This window comes from Bombina bombina, chromosome 4, assembly GCF_027579735.1.
Source record: "Bombina bombina isolate aBomBom1 chromosome 4, aBomBom1.pri, whole genome shotgun sequence".
Lineage (NCBI taxonomy): Eukaryota > Metazoa > Chordata > Amphibia > Anura > Bombinatoridae > Bombina > Bombina bombina.
Genome location: NC_069502.1, coordinates 460,137,618 through 460,157,362, shown reverse-complemented (window position 1 = coordinate 460,157,362; position 19,745 = coordinate 460,137,618). Strand labels below are relative to the sequence as shown.

The following is a 19,745-nucleotide window of genomic DNA, read 5'->3' as shown; positions in this document are numbered from 1 at the left end:
ATTTAAAACTTTAATCTTGTAAGTGATTTTTGCTGGGTTTTACTATTTCAGAGCAATCCAGAGGAAAAGTCCTTGAAAAACCTAGTGAGTATGTTTTTCTTATGTCAATCACCGCAACTTATTAGAACCAGATATTTTCAAGCTCCTGTACTGATCTAAGCAGTCACTGTGTAGCATGTGACAAGGTCAGGTAAACTACAGCATTCTTTAGCTTGTGGTATGCACTCCAGCCTCTGCGGGGGTGGGTAGAAAAGCATAATTTCTGAGGTATATTTCAGGAAGAGCAGGCAAAATATATAAAGCTTCTGTAATTTATTCTAATATTGTGTGAAAGGAAAGTTGCTGCAGAAATAATATAATCCCTAGGAGATGAAATTATTTATTGGGGAATGTCAAAATAACCATTCAACGTCTTGACAAACATCCGCCTAGATTACGAGTCTTGCGTTAGCCTTAAAAAGCAGCGTTGAGAGGTCCCAATGCTGCTTTTTAACGCCCGCTGGTATTACGAGTCTGGCAGTTACAGGTGTACCGCTCACTTTTTTCCCGCGACACGAGCATACCACAAATCCCCTTACGTCAATTGTGTATCCTATATTTTTAATGGGATTTTCCTAACACCGGTATTACGAGTCTTGGAGAAAGTGAGCGGGTACACCCTCTCCTGTCAAGACTCCTACCGCATTTAAAAGTCAGTAGTTAAGAGTTTTATGGGCTAACGCCGTAACATAAAACTCTTAACTAAAGTGCTAAAAAGTACACTAACACCCATAAACTGCATATTAACCCCTAAACTGAGGCCCCCACCCACATTGCAAACAGTTAACTAAAGTTTTTAACCCCTAATCTGCCGACCGGACATCGCCACCACTTCAATAAATATATTAACCCCTAAACTGCCGCACTCCTGCCTCGCAAACACTAGTTAAATTGTATTAACCCCTAATCTGCCGTCCCTAACATCGCCGACACCTACCTACATTTATTAACCCCTAATCTGCCGCCCCCAACGTCGCCGCCACTGTATTAAATGTATTAACCCCTAAACCTAAGTCTAACCCTAACACCCCCTAACTTAAATATAATTTAAATAAAACTAAATAAAATTACTACAATTAAATAAATTATTCATATTTAAAACTAAATACTTACCTATAAAATAAACCCTAAACTAGCTACAATATAACAAATAGTTACATTGTAGCTAGCTAAGGGTTTATTTTTATTTTACAGGAAAGTTTGTATTTATTTTAACTAGGTACAATAGTTACTAAATAGTTATTAACTATTTAATAACTACCTAGCTAAAATAAATACAAAAGTACCTGTAAAATAAAACCTAACCTAAATTACAATTACACCTAACACTACACTATAATTAAAAAAATTCCCTAAATTAACTACAATTAAATTAAATAAACTAAAGTACGAAAAAAACCCCCACTAAATTACAGAAAAAAAATAAAATAATTACAAGAATTTTAAAATAATTACACCTAATCTAATCCCCCTAATAAAATAAAAAAGCCCCCCAAAATAATAAAAATCCCTACCCTATACTAAATTACTTAAAAGGGCTTTTTGCGGGGCATTGCCCCAAAGTAATCAGCTCTTCTACCTGTAAAAAAAATATATAATACCCCCCCAACATTAAAACCCACTACCCACACACCCAACCCTACTCTAAAACCCACCCAATCCCCCCTTAATAAAACACTAACCCCTTGAAGATCACCCTACCTGAGACGTCTTCACCCAGCCGGCACAAGTGGTCCTCCAGAGAGGCAGAAGTCTTCATCCGATCAGGGCAGAAGAGGACCTCCAAATGGGCAGAAGTCTTCATCCAGGCGGCATCTTATATCTTCATCCATCCGGAGCGGAGCGGGTCCATCTTCAAGCCAGCCGACGCAGAGCATCCTCTTCTTCCGACGACTCCCGATGAATGAAGGTTCCTTTAAATGATGTCATCCAAGATGGCGTCCCTTGAATTCCAATTGGCTGATAGGATTCTATCAGATGAAGACTTCTGCCCCTCTGGAGGACCACTTGTGCACGTCTCAAGGTAGGGTGATCTTCAAGGGGTTAGTGTTAGGTTATATTAAGGGGGGATTGGGTGGGTTTTAGAGTAGGGTTGGGTGTGTGGGTGGTGGGTTTTAATGTTGGGGGGGTATTGTATTTTTTTTTACAAGTAAAAGAGCTGAATACTTTGGGGCAATGCCCCGCAAAAAGCCCTTTTAAGGGCTATTTGTAATTTAGTGTAGGGTAGGGATTTTTATTATTTTGGGGGGCTTTTTTATTTTATTAGGGGGATTAGATTAGGTGTAATAAGTTTAAAATTCTTGTAATTATTTTATTTTTTTCTGTAATTTAGTGGGGGGGGGGGGGTTTCGTACTTTAGTTTATTTAATTAAATTGTAGTTAATTTAGGGAATTAATTTAATTATAGTGTAGTGTTAGGTGTAATTGTAACTTAGGTTAGGTTTTATTTTACAGGTCAATTTGTCTTTATTTTAACTAGGAAGTTATTAAATAGTTCATAACTATTTAATAACTATTGTACCTAGTTAAAATAAACTATTAGTTATATTGTAGCTATCTTAGGGTTTATTTTATAGGTAAGTATTTAGTTTTAAATAGGAATCATTTATTTTATTGTAGTTATTTTATTTAGATTTATTTAAATTATATTTAAGTTAGGGGGTGTTAGGGTTAGGGTTAGACTTAGGTTTAGGGGTTAATAACTATTATAGTGGCGGCGGCAGATTAGGGGTTAATACATTTAATATAGTTGTGGCGACGTTGGGGGCAGCAGATTAGGGGTTAATAACTATAATGTAGGTGTCGGCGATGTTGGGGGCAGCAGATTAGGGGTTCATAAGTATAATGTAGGTGGCGGCGGTGTCCGGAGCGGCAGATTAGGGGTTAATATTATAATGTAGGTGTTGGCAATGTCGAGGGCGGCAGATTAGGGGTTAATAAATGTAAGGTTAGGGGTGTTTAGACTCAGGGTTCATGTTAGGGTGTTAGGTGTAGAAATAACTTTTATTTCCCCATAGGAATCAATGGGGCTGCGTTAGGAGCTGAACGCTGCTTTTTTGCAGGTGTTTTTTTTCAGCCGATTCTGCCCCATTGATTCCTATGGGGAAGTCGTGCACGAGCACGTTTTACCAGCTCACCGCTACCGTAAGCAACGCTGGTATTAGAGTGAGATGTGGAGCTAAATTTTGCTCTACGCTCACTTTTTTGTGGCTAACGCCGGGTTTAAAAAAACCTGTAATACCAGCGTTGTCTTAAGTGAGCGATGAGAAAAAAATGCTCATTAACACCGCACACCATTACCGACAAAAACTTGTAATCTAGCCGATCTTGTTTTATAGGTGTGTAAGTATATGCCTCAAATGAACAGATTTTCTTTCACAGGATCCCTAGAATCTTCTAAAGCAGGGTTGTCCAGTGTTTATCTTCCAAGGGCTGCAGACCACATTTTTAGAATATTAAAGGGACACTGAACCTATTAGCAATTTTTCTTCATTCTCTTGCTATCTTTATTTGAAAAAGAAGGCATCTAAGCTTTTTTTGGTTTCAGTACCCTGGACAGCACTTTTTTATTGGTGGATGAATTTATCCACCAATCAGCAAGGACAACCCAGGTTGTTCACCAAAAATGGGCCGGCATCTAAACTTACATTTGTGCATTTCAAATAAAGATACCAAGAGAATGAAGAAAATTTGATAATAGGAGTAAATTAGAAAGTTGCTTAAAATGTCATGCTCAATCTGAATCGCAAAAGAAAAAAATTGGGTACAGTGTCCCTTTAAGTGTGAGAAAATCCAAGTGCCTGAGCCATAAACATTAGAATCTCTATTCTAAAGTATTAAGCATTTTTTATTTTACAAGAATGTCCATATCTACAGAGTAGCACAGAGAGTTATTTATTGCTCATGATGGGCCCCATTTAACAAGCAGTGATATGACAAAGTACAAGCAATAGCTTATGCTGCTCCACCACTTGTCTTGTACCATCAAGTGCAAGAGAGCAGGGCCTGTCAAGCATCATAAATGAATGAGGTTAAGACTTTAAAGCTGAATTTGCAGCTTGATATATCTCCTAAAGTTAGTTTCATCCTAACTTGGACATGGAACAGCAAAACAAATGTGTGAAGCGTTCACATTTCAAAATGTGGTCACTTAATTTAGTTTTTTTAATCTTTGATTCAGACCTATTTATACCAAGATTATGAGTGCTGGACTGGCCCAACGGGATGCCGGGAATTTTCTCCTGTCAAGAAGTGCATAGGCAGCCTCCGAGTCAGGACACTGTGCAAACTAAAAATATGCAGGAGGAGGAGCGCTAAGCCAGCTAAGATAGCTAAAAAAGCTGAAGGTAGGAGATATAGGGATAAAATAATTTATTTAAAATACATTAAAAATGAAAAATGATTGTTAAAAATATTTGAAATACATATACACATAGTACCCCTCAGGATTAATAAAAACTGATAGTAGATGTAAGATTTTAATGAGTATAAAAATTGTGTCCTTATTGTTACAGAGAGGTTAGTGTGTCCTTCTGACTATTTTAACATCAGGCATGATGTAATGCTGAGGTGGTCAGTTACGCATGCTAAGGGCTGAGATCATATATTTGTTATTTATCTTTCTTTAATAAATATGTGATTGTTTATTTTGAAGGGAGTATTGTTATTTGTTCTTGAAGGGTTATAAAGATATACAGAAGATTGTATATAGACTTCGTTTGCACAAGGCTGATTATTGATATATGTATATATTAAGTTTTAGACGTGAATGGTTTTTAACATAAGATCCTTTTTGTTAAGTGTAAATTCTTACAGTAGACAAAAGAAGAGTACAATAATATAAGCAGTAAAATACAGTGTGTCTGCGTTCTATACAGTGCGTTTACGTTCTATATAAAAAAACATATACAGTATCCTATACAAAAGTCTGTGTATAATGTCGGCTTATTCTTTATGACATAAATATAAGCACTGAGATATGATCATAAATATGACACTACTAAAACAGCCCAAATGATTCCGCAGAGAAGGTGAATTAGAAATCCCCTGTTGTTCCAAAAAGAAAAATAAAGTTCCAAAAAATAGCTACATCCAATGTGTCAATAAACTGTGTCAATAAACTGTGTCCAAATGTGTCAAAAAAAAGGAGCGTCCAATAATAATATCCAAAAATATGTCCAAAATTATGTGTAAATTGTGTGTAAATTGTGTGTCCAAAGTGGAAAAGAAAAAAAAAAATAGAAAAAAAAATATATATATATATAATAAGGCTATAAAAAATAAAGAAAAAATAGGTGTACACCAAAAAAATGAAAAATAATAAGAAAGTGATGATCTTTATATAGTTATCCTTCTAATAGTGATAATCTTGTGTATGTGTAAAGATCTTCTAGATAATGTGAGACAATCTCCTATAAGAGATAAAATACATAGTGCAATATCGCTAGTATATCCATAACAATAAGTAAGATGCTTACCGATATGAGAGGAACCTGAGACGTTAAATCAGAGTTGTCTACGCGTTTCTCAAGACTATATATTTATGTCATATAGAATAAGCAGACATTATGCACAGACTTTTGTATAGGATACTGCATATGGTTTTTTATATAGAACGTAAACGCACTGTATAGAACGCATACACACTGTATTTTACTGCTTATATTATTGTACTCTTCTTTTATCTACTATAAGTTTTTATTAATCCTGAGGGGTACTATGTGTATCTGAATTTCGAATTTTTTTTTAACAATCATTTTTAATTTTTAATGTATCTTAAATAAATTCTTTTAACCCTATATCTCCTACCTTCAGCTTTTTTAGCTATCTTAGCTGCCTTAGCGCTCCTCCTCCTGCATATTTTTAGTTCCCTTATTTGAGATCTGGTTGAAAGATCTTGCTCTTAGGAGGAGCTTGTGTAGTTGCATTTTGGTGCTGTGGATTCATACTGTTTACAGGACACTGAGCGAGCCTTGTGCACAGTATAGCATATAATTCAAAGCCACTCCTGGAAGCTAAAAAGTAATGAGCAGGGGGGAGCTGGACCAGTGGGACAGGGTTGGCTGGGCCCTGGCCATTTAGCTTTTCTATAAATTGAACTTAAATCACAGATACTCAACACATTGCCTAAAAGCTCAAAAATCACCAAGATTACAAGTTGTGCGCTAAACCCGGTGCGTAAATAACAAACAAATGAGCGGTATCGCACTCTTCATAACGCTGCAATTACAAGTTACAAAAAACCTTCCTGTGCTGTGCGTTAAGCTCCATACTGCACAAAAGCCAAGGCCTGACTTGATGTGCTCATGCACGTTTTCCCCTATAGACATCAATGGAGAGAAAGTGTTAGAAAAAAACTAACACCTGCGATAGCGGAATGGCGGTTGCTAAAATGCAACCCCATTGATATCTATGGGGAAAAGAAAGTTATGTAAAAACCTAACACCCTAACATAAACCCCTAGTCTAAATACCCCTAATCCACCGCCCCCCTGACATCACGACACTAAATAAAAACTATTAACCCCTAATCCGCCTCCCCCAACATCGCCGGCCCTAAATAAAACTATTAACCCCTAAACCGCCGCCCCCCGCATTGCTAACACCTAAATAAACCTATTAACCCCAAAACCGCCGGCCCCCACATCGCAAATACTATAATAAACCTATTAACCTCAAACCTGCCGGACCCCACATCGCTACTACTATAATAAACCTATAAACCCCTAAACCACTGGCCCCTCACATCGCTACTACCATATTAAACCTATTAAGCCCTAAACCGCAGGCCCCCTACATCGCAACACACTAAATTAAACTATTAACTCCTAAACCTAACACCCCCTAACTTTAAATTACAATATAACTACCTTCAAATAAATAAAAACTTACCTGTGAAATAAAAAAACCCAACTATAAATTAACCTAACATTACTATTTAAAAAAATAATAAAAAAAAAAAAATCAATTACAGTATTAAAAAATCCTAACACTACGAAAAATAAAAAATCTAACATTACAAAAAAACCCCCACTAAAATTACAAAAAAATAATAAAACACTAAGATTACAAAAAATAATAAACAAAATTATCCAAAATAATAAAAATTTAACCTAATCTAATACCCCTATAAAAACAAAAAAGCCACCCCAAAATAAAAACACCCCCTAAGCTAACAATAAAATACCAATAGCCCTTTAAAGGGCCTTTTGTAGGGCATTGCCCTGAAGCAATCAGCTCTTTTACCTAAAAAAATTACAAAGTACCCCCTAACAGTAAACCCCTCACCGAACCAACCCCCAAAATAAAAAAAACTAAGTCTAAAAAACCTGCTACCTATTGCCCCCTAAAGGGGATCAGCGCTTTGGCGCCCATAAAAAAAAAAAAGCCCTAATCTAAAAAAAAAAAACCACCCAAAAAACCCCAACTAACACTAACCCCATTCCTGAAGTCCGGAAGTCCAGGCGGAGCAAAGTCTTCATCCAGGGCGGCACCATCTTCTATCTTCTTCCTGGAGGTGCAGAGCAGTCTTCAGCGATGCACAGATCCGGAGTGCTAGTCATCATCTGGAGCACTGGTCCTCTTCAGCGACGTGAATCCTCCTCTTCATGCGATCGTCCGCCGCACACTCAAGCTTGAATGCAAGGTATCCTTTTTATATTGGGGTACCGTTGCATTCCTATTGGCTGATATTCAAATCAGCCAATAGGATGAGAGCTGCTTAAATCCTATTGGCTGTTCAAATCAGCCAATAGGATTTAAGCAGCTCTCATCCTATTAGGGGCCGTTTAGGGGTTAATAGGTAGTTTATGGGTGTTAGTGTAGTAACATTTTTGTTATGAGTTTTGGTGAAACATTTTAGTTTTGCAAAGTCCATAACTACTGGTCTCAGATCGCGGAATGGATTGTTGCGGTATAAGCTATAACGCTAGTGTAATAGCTGGACCGCCCCAACCTGTAATACGGAAGACCTCAAAATTCCACACTAAAAAGTTGCGCTGCTCAGGACCAGCTGGGAGGAATCAGAAGTTTTTTCTTGCCTATCATCGTGCATTGTGCTTTTGTGGAAAGCTTGGGAAGGACATCGTTTGGGACTTTCCTTTTGGGACTAATTACAAAGTTTCCATCTGAGTCCTAAAAATTTACACTTTATTTTGTGATCATATTTGTCCTTTTATCAATTTATGTGGTATTAATTTAGATGTGTTATTAATTTAGATGTGTTTTTTAAGTTAGGGCCGGTCACTATCAATTGTATTAAATAAATAAAGGTCCTATGGACTCACATCATCCTGAAAGAAAGACATTTGTCGATAAGTATAAATTATGTTTCCTTTTATAAGATGATGAGAGTCCATAGTTGTCCATAACATGTGGGATACAATACCCAAGCGGAGAGTCCATGTTAAGGATGGGTGGGACAAAATGATGGCAGTTCCGATTTGAGACTATGGCTTTTCCTGCCAAAAGCAGCTTTGGAAGAAACATTAATAGCAAAATGATAAAATTTAGAAAAGGTATGGCGAGAAGACCAAGTTACCGCCTTGCAAATCTGTTGCAAGGGGCGTTATTTTTGAAGGCCTAAGAAGTAGATAAAGACCTAATGGAATAGTGGAAAGGTTTTCCTGCAACCAAGTAAGTCTTATGAATGGTCTGTTTCAGCCATGATTCCAAAGGAGAGTACTAGGGATAGTTCCTGGGCTGTGTAGTGTCTGAGTCACTTACCTGGATTGCAGCACCCCTCCACTGTATCTTACCAGCATGCTGAGGGTCTTTCTCCCTCACAGAATACTGATCTAGTAGAGAGCCCATCCAATGCAAGTAAATATATTGCAGAGGATACTTGCTGATATACCTGCAACCCCTCAGGTGAAGGCTAAGGGACAGGGTTCCTGCAATGCCTGAGGGCAATTATGGCAGAGAGATTTACCCGTGACGGTAATGATATGCCAAAACTGAGGTATTCCTTTACCCCTGCTTCACTCAGAAAATTGGAGAAATTATACTGAAGTCTTCCCTGAGTAAAGAAGGAAGAGGGGTACTGGGTCTCAAGTCAGGTCTGAATTCCAAATAAATAATTTGATAGAAAATAATAAAATCTTGCTTGCAGAGAACTTCTCTCAACCTCTCTCCTCGGAGGCCTAGAACAAACTGAGTGGGGAGAGTAGGTGGGAGGGATTAAAAGCTCTTATGATGGCTCTTGACCTCCTCCTTGTGGGCGAAATATATCCCACATGTTATGGACTCTCATCATCTTACAAAAGAAAAGAAACCTTTTACCCAGCAAATAATTATATTTTGATCATTATTCTAATGTCATATCTATAAAGATGCTTCCAGGTTTGCCATGTGACTTGTAAACTTCCTATTGCTATAATAATTCAAACATGTCTCTCACAAAGTGCCTATTGAAGTAAAGCTCCCTGGTTCGGTGCGGTTATCTAAGAAGTCTTGTCAGGACTGCAAGACTTATTTATCTCACTGTGTATGGTTTTAGGTGTGAAGGAGAAACACTAATGCTCAAAAAAGCAACCAAAGATTTTACATGATTTCTCTCAATACCGGCAATTTTTTGATCATCAGGCCCAAAATGAGAATGTTTCAAAACAGAACATATTTGCCCAGGATCAATATTTCTGAAGTTAAACGGTCTCATATTCATAGACTTTGCATCAGAATAAATGGGCTTTAATATGACTAACACTTTGGTTACTACAGCAACAAGTCACAATTCAAACAATATAAGAGCAATTGTGGAACCAAGGAAGGTAAGAGCTACACTTAAATGGGCAGATTACTCTAAGCCCACTCTTTGATGCTTTTGTTTCAGTTGTGCAGAACTTGGAAGCAGATTTCTTCAGCTAAAGTGTTTCTGTAACATCACTCATGCTCTAATCTCTCCAGCTTTGGATGTATTTAAAGCTCAGGCCAAGGAGGGAAGCTTAAAGATCTTCAGGGTCATCCTACCTTCTCCAAATTACTTTGAAGCTGCTTACACAAGAGTAGTAGATCATATGCTGTTACTCTGAACATGAGTTGTTTCTTTTGTTGGTTTATAAACAGTTTTCTAGTGTTGATAGTCATTTGTGGTCACAATGTAGATAGTAAACAAGGACACATGGGTTTCACTTAGCTTGCATCATTTATACGCACCTCAGAAAAACTTTTTGCTGTAGAAGTTGCTTTACCTGTGTATGAACTAGACAAGTGTCTACACTGAAATGTTGCAGGGTCCTCATTCAGGTGATTTAATCTGATTACCTGAGTTCTCCATCATTTTACTGATACAAATGTACACTGCATGTCTCCACACAGTTTAAAACTCTGACAAAAGCAAAATGCATCTGCATAACCTTCCCCTTAAAGGGACATGAAACCCAATTTTTTTTCCTTTCGTGATTCAGAAAGATCATGCAATTTTAAACAACTTAACAATTTACTTCTAGCATCTAATAAGCTTTATTATTTTGATATCCTTTGTTGAAAAGCATATCTAAATAGGCTCAGTAGCGGCTGATTGTTGGTTGCATATAGATGCCTCGTGTTATTGGATCACCCATGTGCATTGCTATTTCTTCAACAGAAGATTCCTAAAGAATAAAGCAAATTAAATAATAAAAGTAAATTAGAATGTTGTTTAAAATTGTATTCTCTATCTAAATCACACAAGAAAAAATGTGGGTTTCATGTCCCTTTAAGGATAATGCATCCATATCCCTTTGGAAATATGCATAAGCCATGGTACATCATTACTTGTTTTCTTCTGCTGGGAGGATGATATCCTCATGAGTAGTTCCGATGAGGAATGTCATACTTATTGACTTATAATGATATTATGTTATACTGAAGGATTGGTGTGTGTGATGGGGGAGTTATATACTACTGATGGACACTGTTAACTGCTTACTGAGAGAGATATTTACCATCTGCCCTCTTGGAAGATGATTTACAACAGCCAGGATGGTGATATACTCAGTCACATGCTTGTATGAAAGTTATATGGTCATTGGCAAATGCTCACGTTTTGCAGGTTGTTTACTATAAATGGGTGGAAACCTACTGGAGAGGCATATTCTTGGTAGTAAACACACTCATTACTAATTAGAACATAATTTATGTAAGAACTTACCTGATAAATTCATTTCTTTCATATTAGCAAGAGTCCATGAGCTAGTGACGTATGGGATATACATTCCTACCAGGAGGGGCAAAGTTTCCCAAACCTCAAAATGCCTATAAATACACCCCTCACCACACCCACAAATCAGTTTAACGCATAGCCAAGAAGTGGGGTGATAAGAAAAAAGTGCGAAAGCATAAAAAATAAGGAATTGGAATAATTGTGCTTTATACAAAAAAATCATAACCACCACAAAAAAGGGTGGGCCTCATGGACTCTTGCTAATATGAAAGAAATGAATTTATCAGGTAAGTTCTTACATAAATTATGTTTTCTTTCATGTAACTAGCAAGAGTCCATGAGCTAGTGAAGTATGGGATAATTAATAACCAAGATGTGGATCTTCCACGCAAGAGTCACTAGAGAGGGAGGGATAAAATAAAGACAGCCAATTCCGCTGAAAATAATCCACACCCAAAACAAAGTTTAAATCTTATAATGAAAAAAACCCCTGAAATTATAAGCAGAAGAATCAAACTGAAACAGCTGCCTGAAGTACTTTTCTACCAAAAACTGCTTCAGAAGAAGAAAACACATCAAAATGGTAGAATTTAGTAAAAGTATGCAAAGAAGACCAAGTTACTGCTTTGCAAAACTGATCAACCGAAGCTTCATTCCTAAACACCCAGGAAGTAGAAACTGACCTAGTAGAATGAGCTGTAATCCTTGAGGCGGAGTTTTACCCGATTCGACATAAGCATGATGAATCAAAGACTTTAACCAAGACGCCAAAGAAATGGCAGAGGCCTTCTGACCTTTCCTAGAACTGGAAAAGATAACAAATAGACTAGAAGTCTTTCGGAAATCTTTAGTAGCTTCAACATAATATTTCAAAGCTCTAACTACATCCAAAGAATGCAACGATCTTTCCTTAGAATTCTTAGGATTAGGACACAATGAAGAAACCACAATTTCTCTACTAATGTTGTTAGAATTCACAACCTTAGGTAAAAATTTAAAAGAAGTTCGCAACACCGCCTTATCCTGATGAAAAATCAGAAAAGGAGATTCACAAGAAAGAGCAGATAATTCAAAAACTGTTCTAGCTGAAGAGATGTCCAAAAAGAACAATACTTTCCATGAAAGTAATGAATGTCCAGAGCAAGCATATGTTCAAAATAGAAGAACCTGAAAAACCTTCAGAACCCAATTAAGACTCCAAGGAGGAGAAATTGGCTTAATGACAGGATTGATATGAATCAAAACCTGAAAAAAGTGATAAATATCAGGAAGTAACACTGCCTTTTCCTGATAAAAAATCAGAAAAGGATATTCACAAAAAAAGAGCAGATAATTCAAAAACTCTTCTAGTAGAAGAAATAACCAAAAGGAACAATACTTTTCCAAGAAAGTAATTTAATGTTCAGAAAATGCATAGTTGCAAACGGAGGAGCCTGTAAAGCCCTCAGTACCAAATTGAGACTCCAAAGAGGAGAGATTGAATTAATGACAGGCGTGATATGGACCAATGCCTGCACAACACAATGAATATCAGGATGATTGGCAATCTTTTCTGTAATAAAAAGAACAGAAAGAGTAGAGATTTGTCCTTAGCAAAGAACTGAAGACAAAATCTTATCCAAACCAACCTGAAAAAATAATAAAATTCTATGAATTTTAAAAGAATGCCAAGAAAAGTAGGTCTTCCAGACTCAATATAAATCTTTCTAGAGACAGTTTTATGAGCCCGAAACATAGTATTAATCAATGAGTCAGAAAAACCTCTATGACTAAAAACCAAGCGTTCAATCTCCATCCCTTCAAATTTAATGATTTGAGATCCTGATGGAAAAAAATGGCCTTGAGAAAGAAAAAGGTCTGGTTTAAACGGAGGTGTCCAACGTTGGCAACTGGCCATCCGAATGAGATTCGTATACCAAAACCTGAGAGGCCATGCTGGAACTACCAGCATAACAAACAAATACTCCATAAGAATTTTGGAAGAAAAACTAGAGGCGGAAAGAAATAGGCAAAAAGATAATTCCAAAGAAATGTCAATGCATACACTACTTCCGCCTGAAGATTCCCGGACCTTAATAGGCCCCTGGGAAGTTCTTTATTCAGATGAGATGAAAAACATATCTGGGTAAGAGAGACCATTCTCCCGGAGGAAAAGCTGGATTAACAGAGATAATCCGCTTCCCAAATATCTATACCTGGGAAAAAACCCACAGAATTTAGATAGGAGCTGGATTTAGCCCAAGCTGATATCCGAGACACTTCTGTCACAACCTAAGGACTGATAGTCCTACTCTGATGATTGACATACACCATAGTAGTGATATTGTTTGAAAAACATTAAACGTCTCTTCTTCAAAAAGAAACTAACTGAAAAATTCTGAGAAAACACAGAGTTCTAAAATATCAAATGGTAATCTCGCCTCCTGAGATTTCCAAACCCATTGTGCTGACAGAGATCCTCAGACAGCCTCTCAACCAAAAAGACTCGCATCTGTAGAGATCATGGTCCAGGTTGAAAGAAACGAAGAGACCTGTAGAACTAAATGATGGTGATCTTAACCATCAAATCAAGAGATAAATATTAGAATTCGAAGATTTAAAATGTGAAATCCTAGAATCCCTGCACCATAATTCAGCATAAAAGACTGAAAAAGGTTCTTTCTATTGAAAATGAGCAAAGGGAATTAAATCCAATGCTGTGGCCATAAGACCTAAAACTTCTATGCATATATAGCAACTGAAGGAAATAATAGAGACTAAAGGTACAGACAAACGGAACACAATAAAATTGTCCCTTGTCTGATAGAGACAAAGACAGTGACACAAACTATCTGGAAACCTAAAAAAGGTGACCCTTGTGTGAGGAATCAAGAGCTTTTGAAAAAAAGAACCTCTAACTATGTCCTGAAGAGCAAGTGAATCATATGAGATTCCGCATCCTCAGAAAATAATCTGAATGAAAACAGAAAAATGAAAATATGCATTTATTGTATCTAATGAAAACAAATAATGCTATCACTGACCAAAAAAAGGCAGAATAGTTTGAATAAAACTCCCAAACCCATTTCCTAAAAATGGAACTGGAAGAAATACCCCAGAAGATTCCAGGTCTGAGCAGCGCTTGAACCCCTTGGGTGCCCAGCCATGCTTCAACAGAACCCAAAATATATAGGACCCAAACACGCTTAAAGAGAGTGTTAGCCTTACTGGAATAAAATCAAAGAAATTTGGACTGAATAGAACCAAATAAATTTCAAAGAAGTCTTAACCTGCCCTTGCCAGCCAAGCTGGAATACGGCACGTACATCGCAATATTAGGGAGCTGATTTTGAACTGAAAAATTTCCAATTATAAACATGTTACTTGGGAAAGAATTCAGGAATTCGTTCCTTAATAAGAACAACCAAACTAGTATAAGCTTAAAGTTTTAGTCTTAGAACTCAATCTTGAAGCCCAGAGTAATAGTTAAGAATTGAATCCAATTATAAAACAAATAATTGATTATCTTAGAACAAAAGAAATATGGATTTTTTTTTTATTTTTTTTAAAAAAATCACAAAATTCTTCTAACTAAAATAGCTAAAGACATAGATTAACCCTCATTTGCGAAAATTTTCAATAAAATGAAGACACAAATGAAATTATTAGCATGATAGACCAGTTAAAGGAACAGTCAATACAGTGGACTTGCATAATCAATCAATGCAAAACAACAAGACAAATGCAACAGCACCTAGTCTAGTAAATGTTGTCCCTTAAGAATGCTAAAATAAATCATAATCTGATACTTGATCTTAAAGTAAACAGAACAAAAATGAAGCAATTGCAACATCCAAATAAATCACAGGACCAAGAAAAGTACCTGAAACTAAATAATTTTCCATAAATAAGATACAACCATCTAAAGGAAAATAAATACTATTTTGCTATAGAAACAATAGCATAATTAGTAGGAGTAGAGATAGCCCCAATAAATTGGAGAACCCTCCAAATTGAATTTAACTGCTGGCAAAGAATATAGTTTAAAACCTTTGAAGAAGGAATAAAAGAAAATTCTCAGCCTATTCCATTCCATAGTATGAGGAATTGGAAAGAAAACTTCTGAAAACACAGAAGAATAAATAAGCAGAAATAGTGTCAGCTAGTCTTAAAGAACTAGTTACCTTAATATCCAAAATAATCAACACCTTTTCAACAAAGAACAAATGTACTTTAATAAAAAAAATAATAAAAAAGTAGATTTGTTAGTGTCAATATCTGATGAATAAAATTCTGAAAGAGAAAAAACATCATCAGAGAAGGATAAAACAGTATGTTGTTGGTCATTTGAAACTTCAATAATTAAAAAAGAAGTGAAAGACCTAAAATTTTTTATTAGAAGGCACGAAGTCAGACAAAGCCTTTAAAATAGAATCAGAAAAATATTTCTTATAAATCTTCTAAATATTTCTTGTACATAAGATGTAAGAATGGCAATAAAGCATAAATACTAATGGATTCTGCATGTAAAAGTATATCATAATAACTTATTACAAACCATAGCTAAAGATAAACATTTATAACATTTAAAATAAATTAACTTAGCTTTGGTAGAACTGAACTCAGTTAAGCGTTTTTCCAGAAGTAGCTTTTGATCCAGGGTCAATCTGAGACATCTTGCAATATGTAAGAGAAAAAACAACATATAAAGCAAAATTGATCAAATTCCTTAAATGACAGTTTCAGGAATGGGAAAAAAATGCCAATGAACAAGCTTCTAGCAACCAGAAGCAATAAACAATGAGACTTAAATAATGTGGAGACAATAATGACGCCCATATTTTTTAGCGCCAAAAAAGACGCCCACATTATTTGGCGCCTAAATGCTTTTAGCGCCAAAAATGACGCCACATCTGGTAACGCCGACACTTTTGGCGCAAAAACGTCAAAAATGACGCAACTTCCGGTGACAAGTACAACGCCGGAAATAACTTAGATATTTTTTGCGCCAAAAAAGTCTGCGCCAAGAATGACGCAATAAAATGAAGCATTTTCAGCCCCCGCGAGCCTAACAGCCCACAGGGAAAAAGTCAAATTTTAAGGTAAGAAAAAAATTGATTATTTAAATGCATTATCCCAAATAATGAAACTGACTGTCTGAAATAAGGAATATTGAACATCCTGAATCAAGGCAAATAAATGTTTAAACACAAATATTTAGAATTTTATATAAAAGCGCCCAACCATAGCTTAGAGTGTCACAGAAAATAAGACTTACTTACCCCAGGACACTCATCTACATGTAGTAGAAAGCCAAACCAGTACTGAAACGAGAATCAGTAGAGGTAATGGTATATAAGAGTATATCGTCGATCTGAAAAGGGAGGTAAAAGATGAATCTCTACGACCGATAACAGAGAACCTATGAAATAGACCCGGTAGAAGGAGATCATTGAATTCAAATAGGCAATACTCTCTTCACATCCCTCTGACATTCACTGCACGCTGAGAGGAAAACCGGGCTCCAACCTGCTGCGGAGCGCATATCAACGTAGAATCTAGAAAAAACTTACTTCACCACCTCCACGGGAGGCAAAGTTTGTAAAACTGATTTGTGGGTGTGGTGAGGGGTGTATTTATAGGCATTTTGAGGTTTGGGAAACTTTGCCCCTCCTGGTAGGAATGTATATCCCATACGTCACTAGCTCATGGACTCTTGCTAATTACATGAAAGAAATATAATCATTATAGTAAAATTATCTTTACTTAGTGATGCTCTCAGACATTCTATATCGTGCAACAATCACTCCTACTTAACCCCCCCTACCTTTCCTTACCTATGCTAAGGTCCGAAGCTTGGTTTGGCTGTACACGTTGGAATGTGAGAGATGATACTTTACTCCACATGCGGAAGGCGATAGCCAGAGCTTTCTCTGTGTCCTCTTTATTCAGTGTGTTGGGAAACTGGATAATCCTGCAGAGGGCAATCAGTTTTCAAGCTGCGAGAGAATCCTTATGACATGTGGATTAGGTTGAAGCAGTTGGTATTTATGTATATACAACTATTGGCCAAGAAATCATAAGCCCAAGTCCTTCACTGCATGGCCCTCTAAGTGCTTTGGTGGTAACATTAATAATAATAATAATATTATATTGGGCTAATAATATAGTAATATTTTCATCCCTGGATAAATGGCTAATGCTGATATAAAACACTTTTATGCAAATTCTGGAGTCAAATATGGAGTAGAAGAAAGGTATAATGTACAAGTACTTACTTGTATGTCAGGTTTGAATGATTCCATTTGGCCCCCATTGGGTTAATGGTATATCGTTTCTTTCTGGTGGTTGTGCTTCTCTCAAAATGGTGAGAAACTTGGTACAGCTCATCCTTGCCCTGCAATATAAGCAGACAAACACCAATACCAGCTTAGAAAATACCACATACTTAGGGAAGTCGTTTCTCAGCAAGTGGTATGGGACAAAGCATATTGCATGGACTGTATGTAACAGAAAGCAGTGCTACTCAGTCCCACCCTCAAGATCCCTTAGCAGGCCAGAATGTGTGTATATCCCTGCCTGGGCTTCTCAGCTGCTAACTTACATTGATTCATCTTTACTCAGGCATGGGAACTCCTAGAGTCGGGTCCAAAAAAGACATTTGATGGCTGGACATGAGAAAGGCTGATCTATAGTGTATAACAGGTAAAGTACCATGCAAAGTGAGAATATTATTGTGCTGTTGCTAATGAGTGAAAAATACAAGGAGTATAATTAATTCTAAAATTCTATTTTAAATCAGTAAAGGCAAACACCATACCTACACAACTGAAATGTGATGCATTTCCTGCCTTAAAGGGACTTCATCTGGGATTATCAACTTTTTACCCCACATGACATTATTATATTATAAATTAAACCTTGCAAGTACTAAGAAGACATAAAACATAATTTAGACAAATGTAATAGCCATTAAAGAACTTGAAAAGGTTTCTTAAAAGGGACAGTAAACACTTCATGCAATATACACTACTATAAAGAAAAATATGCACAGATAATGATCTAAACATTCAGTATAAAACCTTTTAAAAACTTACTTTGAAACTTCCAATTTAGTACTGTTGATGAGGTTAGGCTGGGACACACACTGAAAGGGCCTGAGAAAGCAGGAAGAAAAGACCCTCCCCTCTACCCTGCATATGAGAATACCTATTACACAAACAGGAGCAAACAGGAATCTGTAGACTTCAGTCTACATCTGATACGTTGGGGCTTGTTTAGGAGCACAATGTTAGTAAAAACTAAGCAAACCTATACATTGTTACTTAAACACTCCCAGATGGGCTATATAAATAGATCATCTAAAAAACATTATGCAAAGAAAAAACATAATTTATGGAAGAACTTACCTGATAAATTCATTTCTTTCATATTAGCAAGAGTCCATGAGCTAGTGACGTATGGGATATACATTCCTACCAGGAGGGGCAAAGTTTCCCAAACCTCAAAATGCCTATAAATACACCCCTCACCACACCCACAATTCAGTTTAACGAATAGCCAAGAAGTGGGGTGATAAAAAAGTGCAAAAGCATATAAAATAAGGAATTGGAATAATTGTGCTTTATACAAAAATCATAACCACCACAAAAAAAGGGCGGGCCTCATGGACTCTTGCTAATATGAAAGAAATGAATTTATCAGGTAAGTTCTTACATAAATTATGTTTTCTTTCATGTAATTAGCAAGAGTCCATGAGCTAGTGACGTATGGGATAATGATTACCCAAGATGTGGATCTTTCCACACAAGAGTCACTAGAGAGGGAGGGATAAAATAAAGACAGCCAATTCCTGCTGAAAATAATCCACACCCAAAATAAAGTTTAATAAAAAACATAAGCAGAAGATTCAAACTGAAACCGCTGCCTGAAGTACTTTTCTACCAAAAACTGCTTCAGAAGAAGAAAATACATCAAAATGGTAGAATTTAGTAAAAGTATGCAAAGAGGACCAAGTTGCTGCTTTGCAAATCTGATCAATCGAAGCTTCATTCCTAAACGCCCAGGAAGTAGAAACTGACCTAGTAGAATGAGCTGTAATCCTTTGAGGCGGAGTTTTACCCGACTCAACATAGGCAAGATGAATTAAAGATTTCAACCAAGATGCCAAAGAAATGGCAGAAGCTTTCTGGCCTTTTCTAGAACCGGAAAAGATAACAAATAGACTAGAAGTCTTACGGAAAGACTTAGTAGCTTCAACATAATATTTCAAAGCTCTAACAACATCCAAAGAATGCAACGATTTCTCCTTAGAATTCTTAGGATTAGGACATAATGAAGGAACCACAATTTCTCTACTAATGTTGTTGGAATTCACAACTTTAGGTAAAAAATCAAAAGAAGTTCGCAACACCGCCTTATCCTGATGAAAAATCAGAAAAGGAGACTCACAAGAAAGAGCAGATAATTCATAAACTCTTCTGGCAGAAGAGATTACCAAAAGGAACAAAACTTTCCAAGAAAGTAATTTAATGTCCAATGAATGCATAGGTTCAAACGGAGGAGCTTGAAGAGCCCCCAGAACCAAA

General features: G+C 36.5%; 1 protein-coding gene across 2 annotated transcripts in view; it reads right to left on the bottom strand.

The window, feature by feature from the left end:
- LOC128656427 (matrix metalloproteinase-23) overlaps nucleotides 1-19,745 on the bottom strand; it is a 132,253-nt gene that overhangs the window by 80,922 nt on the left and 31,586 nt on the right. For both annotated transcript variants that reach the window (XM_053710332.1, XM_053710330.1), the window contains exons 2-3: nucleotides 17,436-17,554; nucleotides 16,995-17,131 (exon numbers count right to left, since the gene is read on the bottom strand). In XM_053710332.1, coding sequence (XP_053566307.1) covers nucleotides 16,995-17,131; nucleotides 17,436-17,554 — 256 coding nt within the window. The remainder of the gene's footprint in view (nucleotides 1-16,994; nucleotides 17,132-17,435; nucleotides 17,555-19,745) is intronic.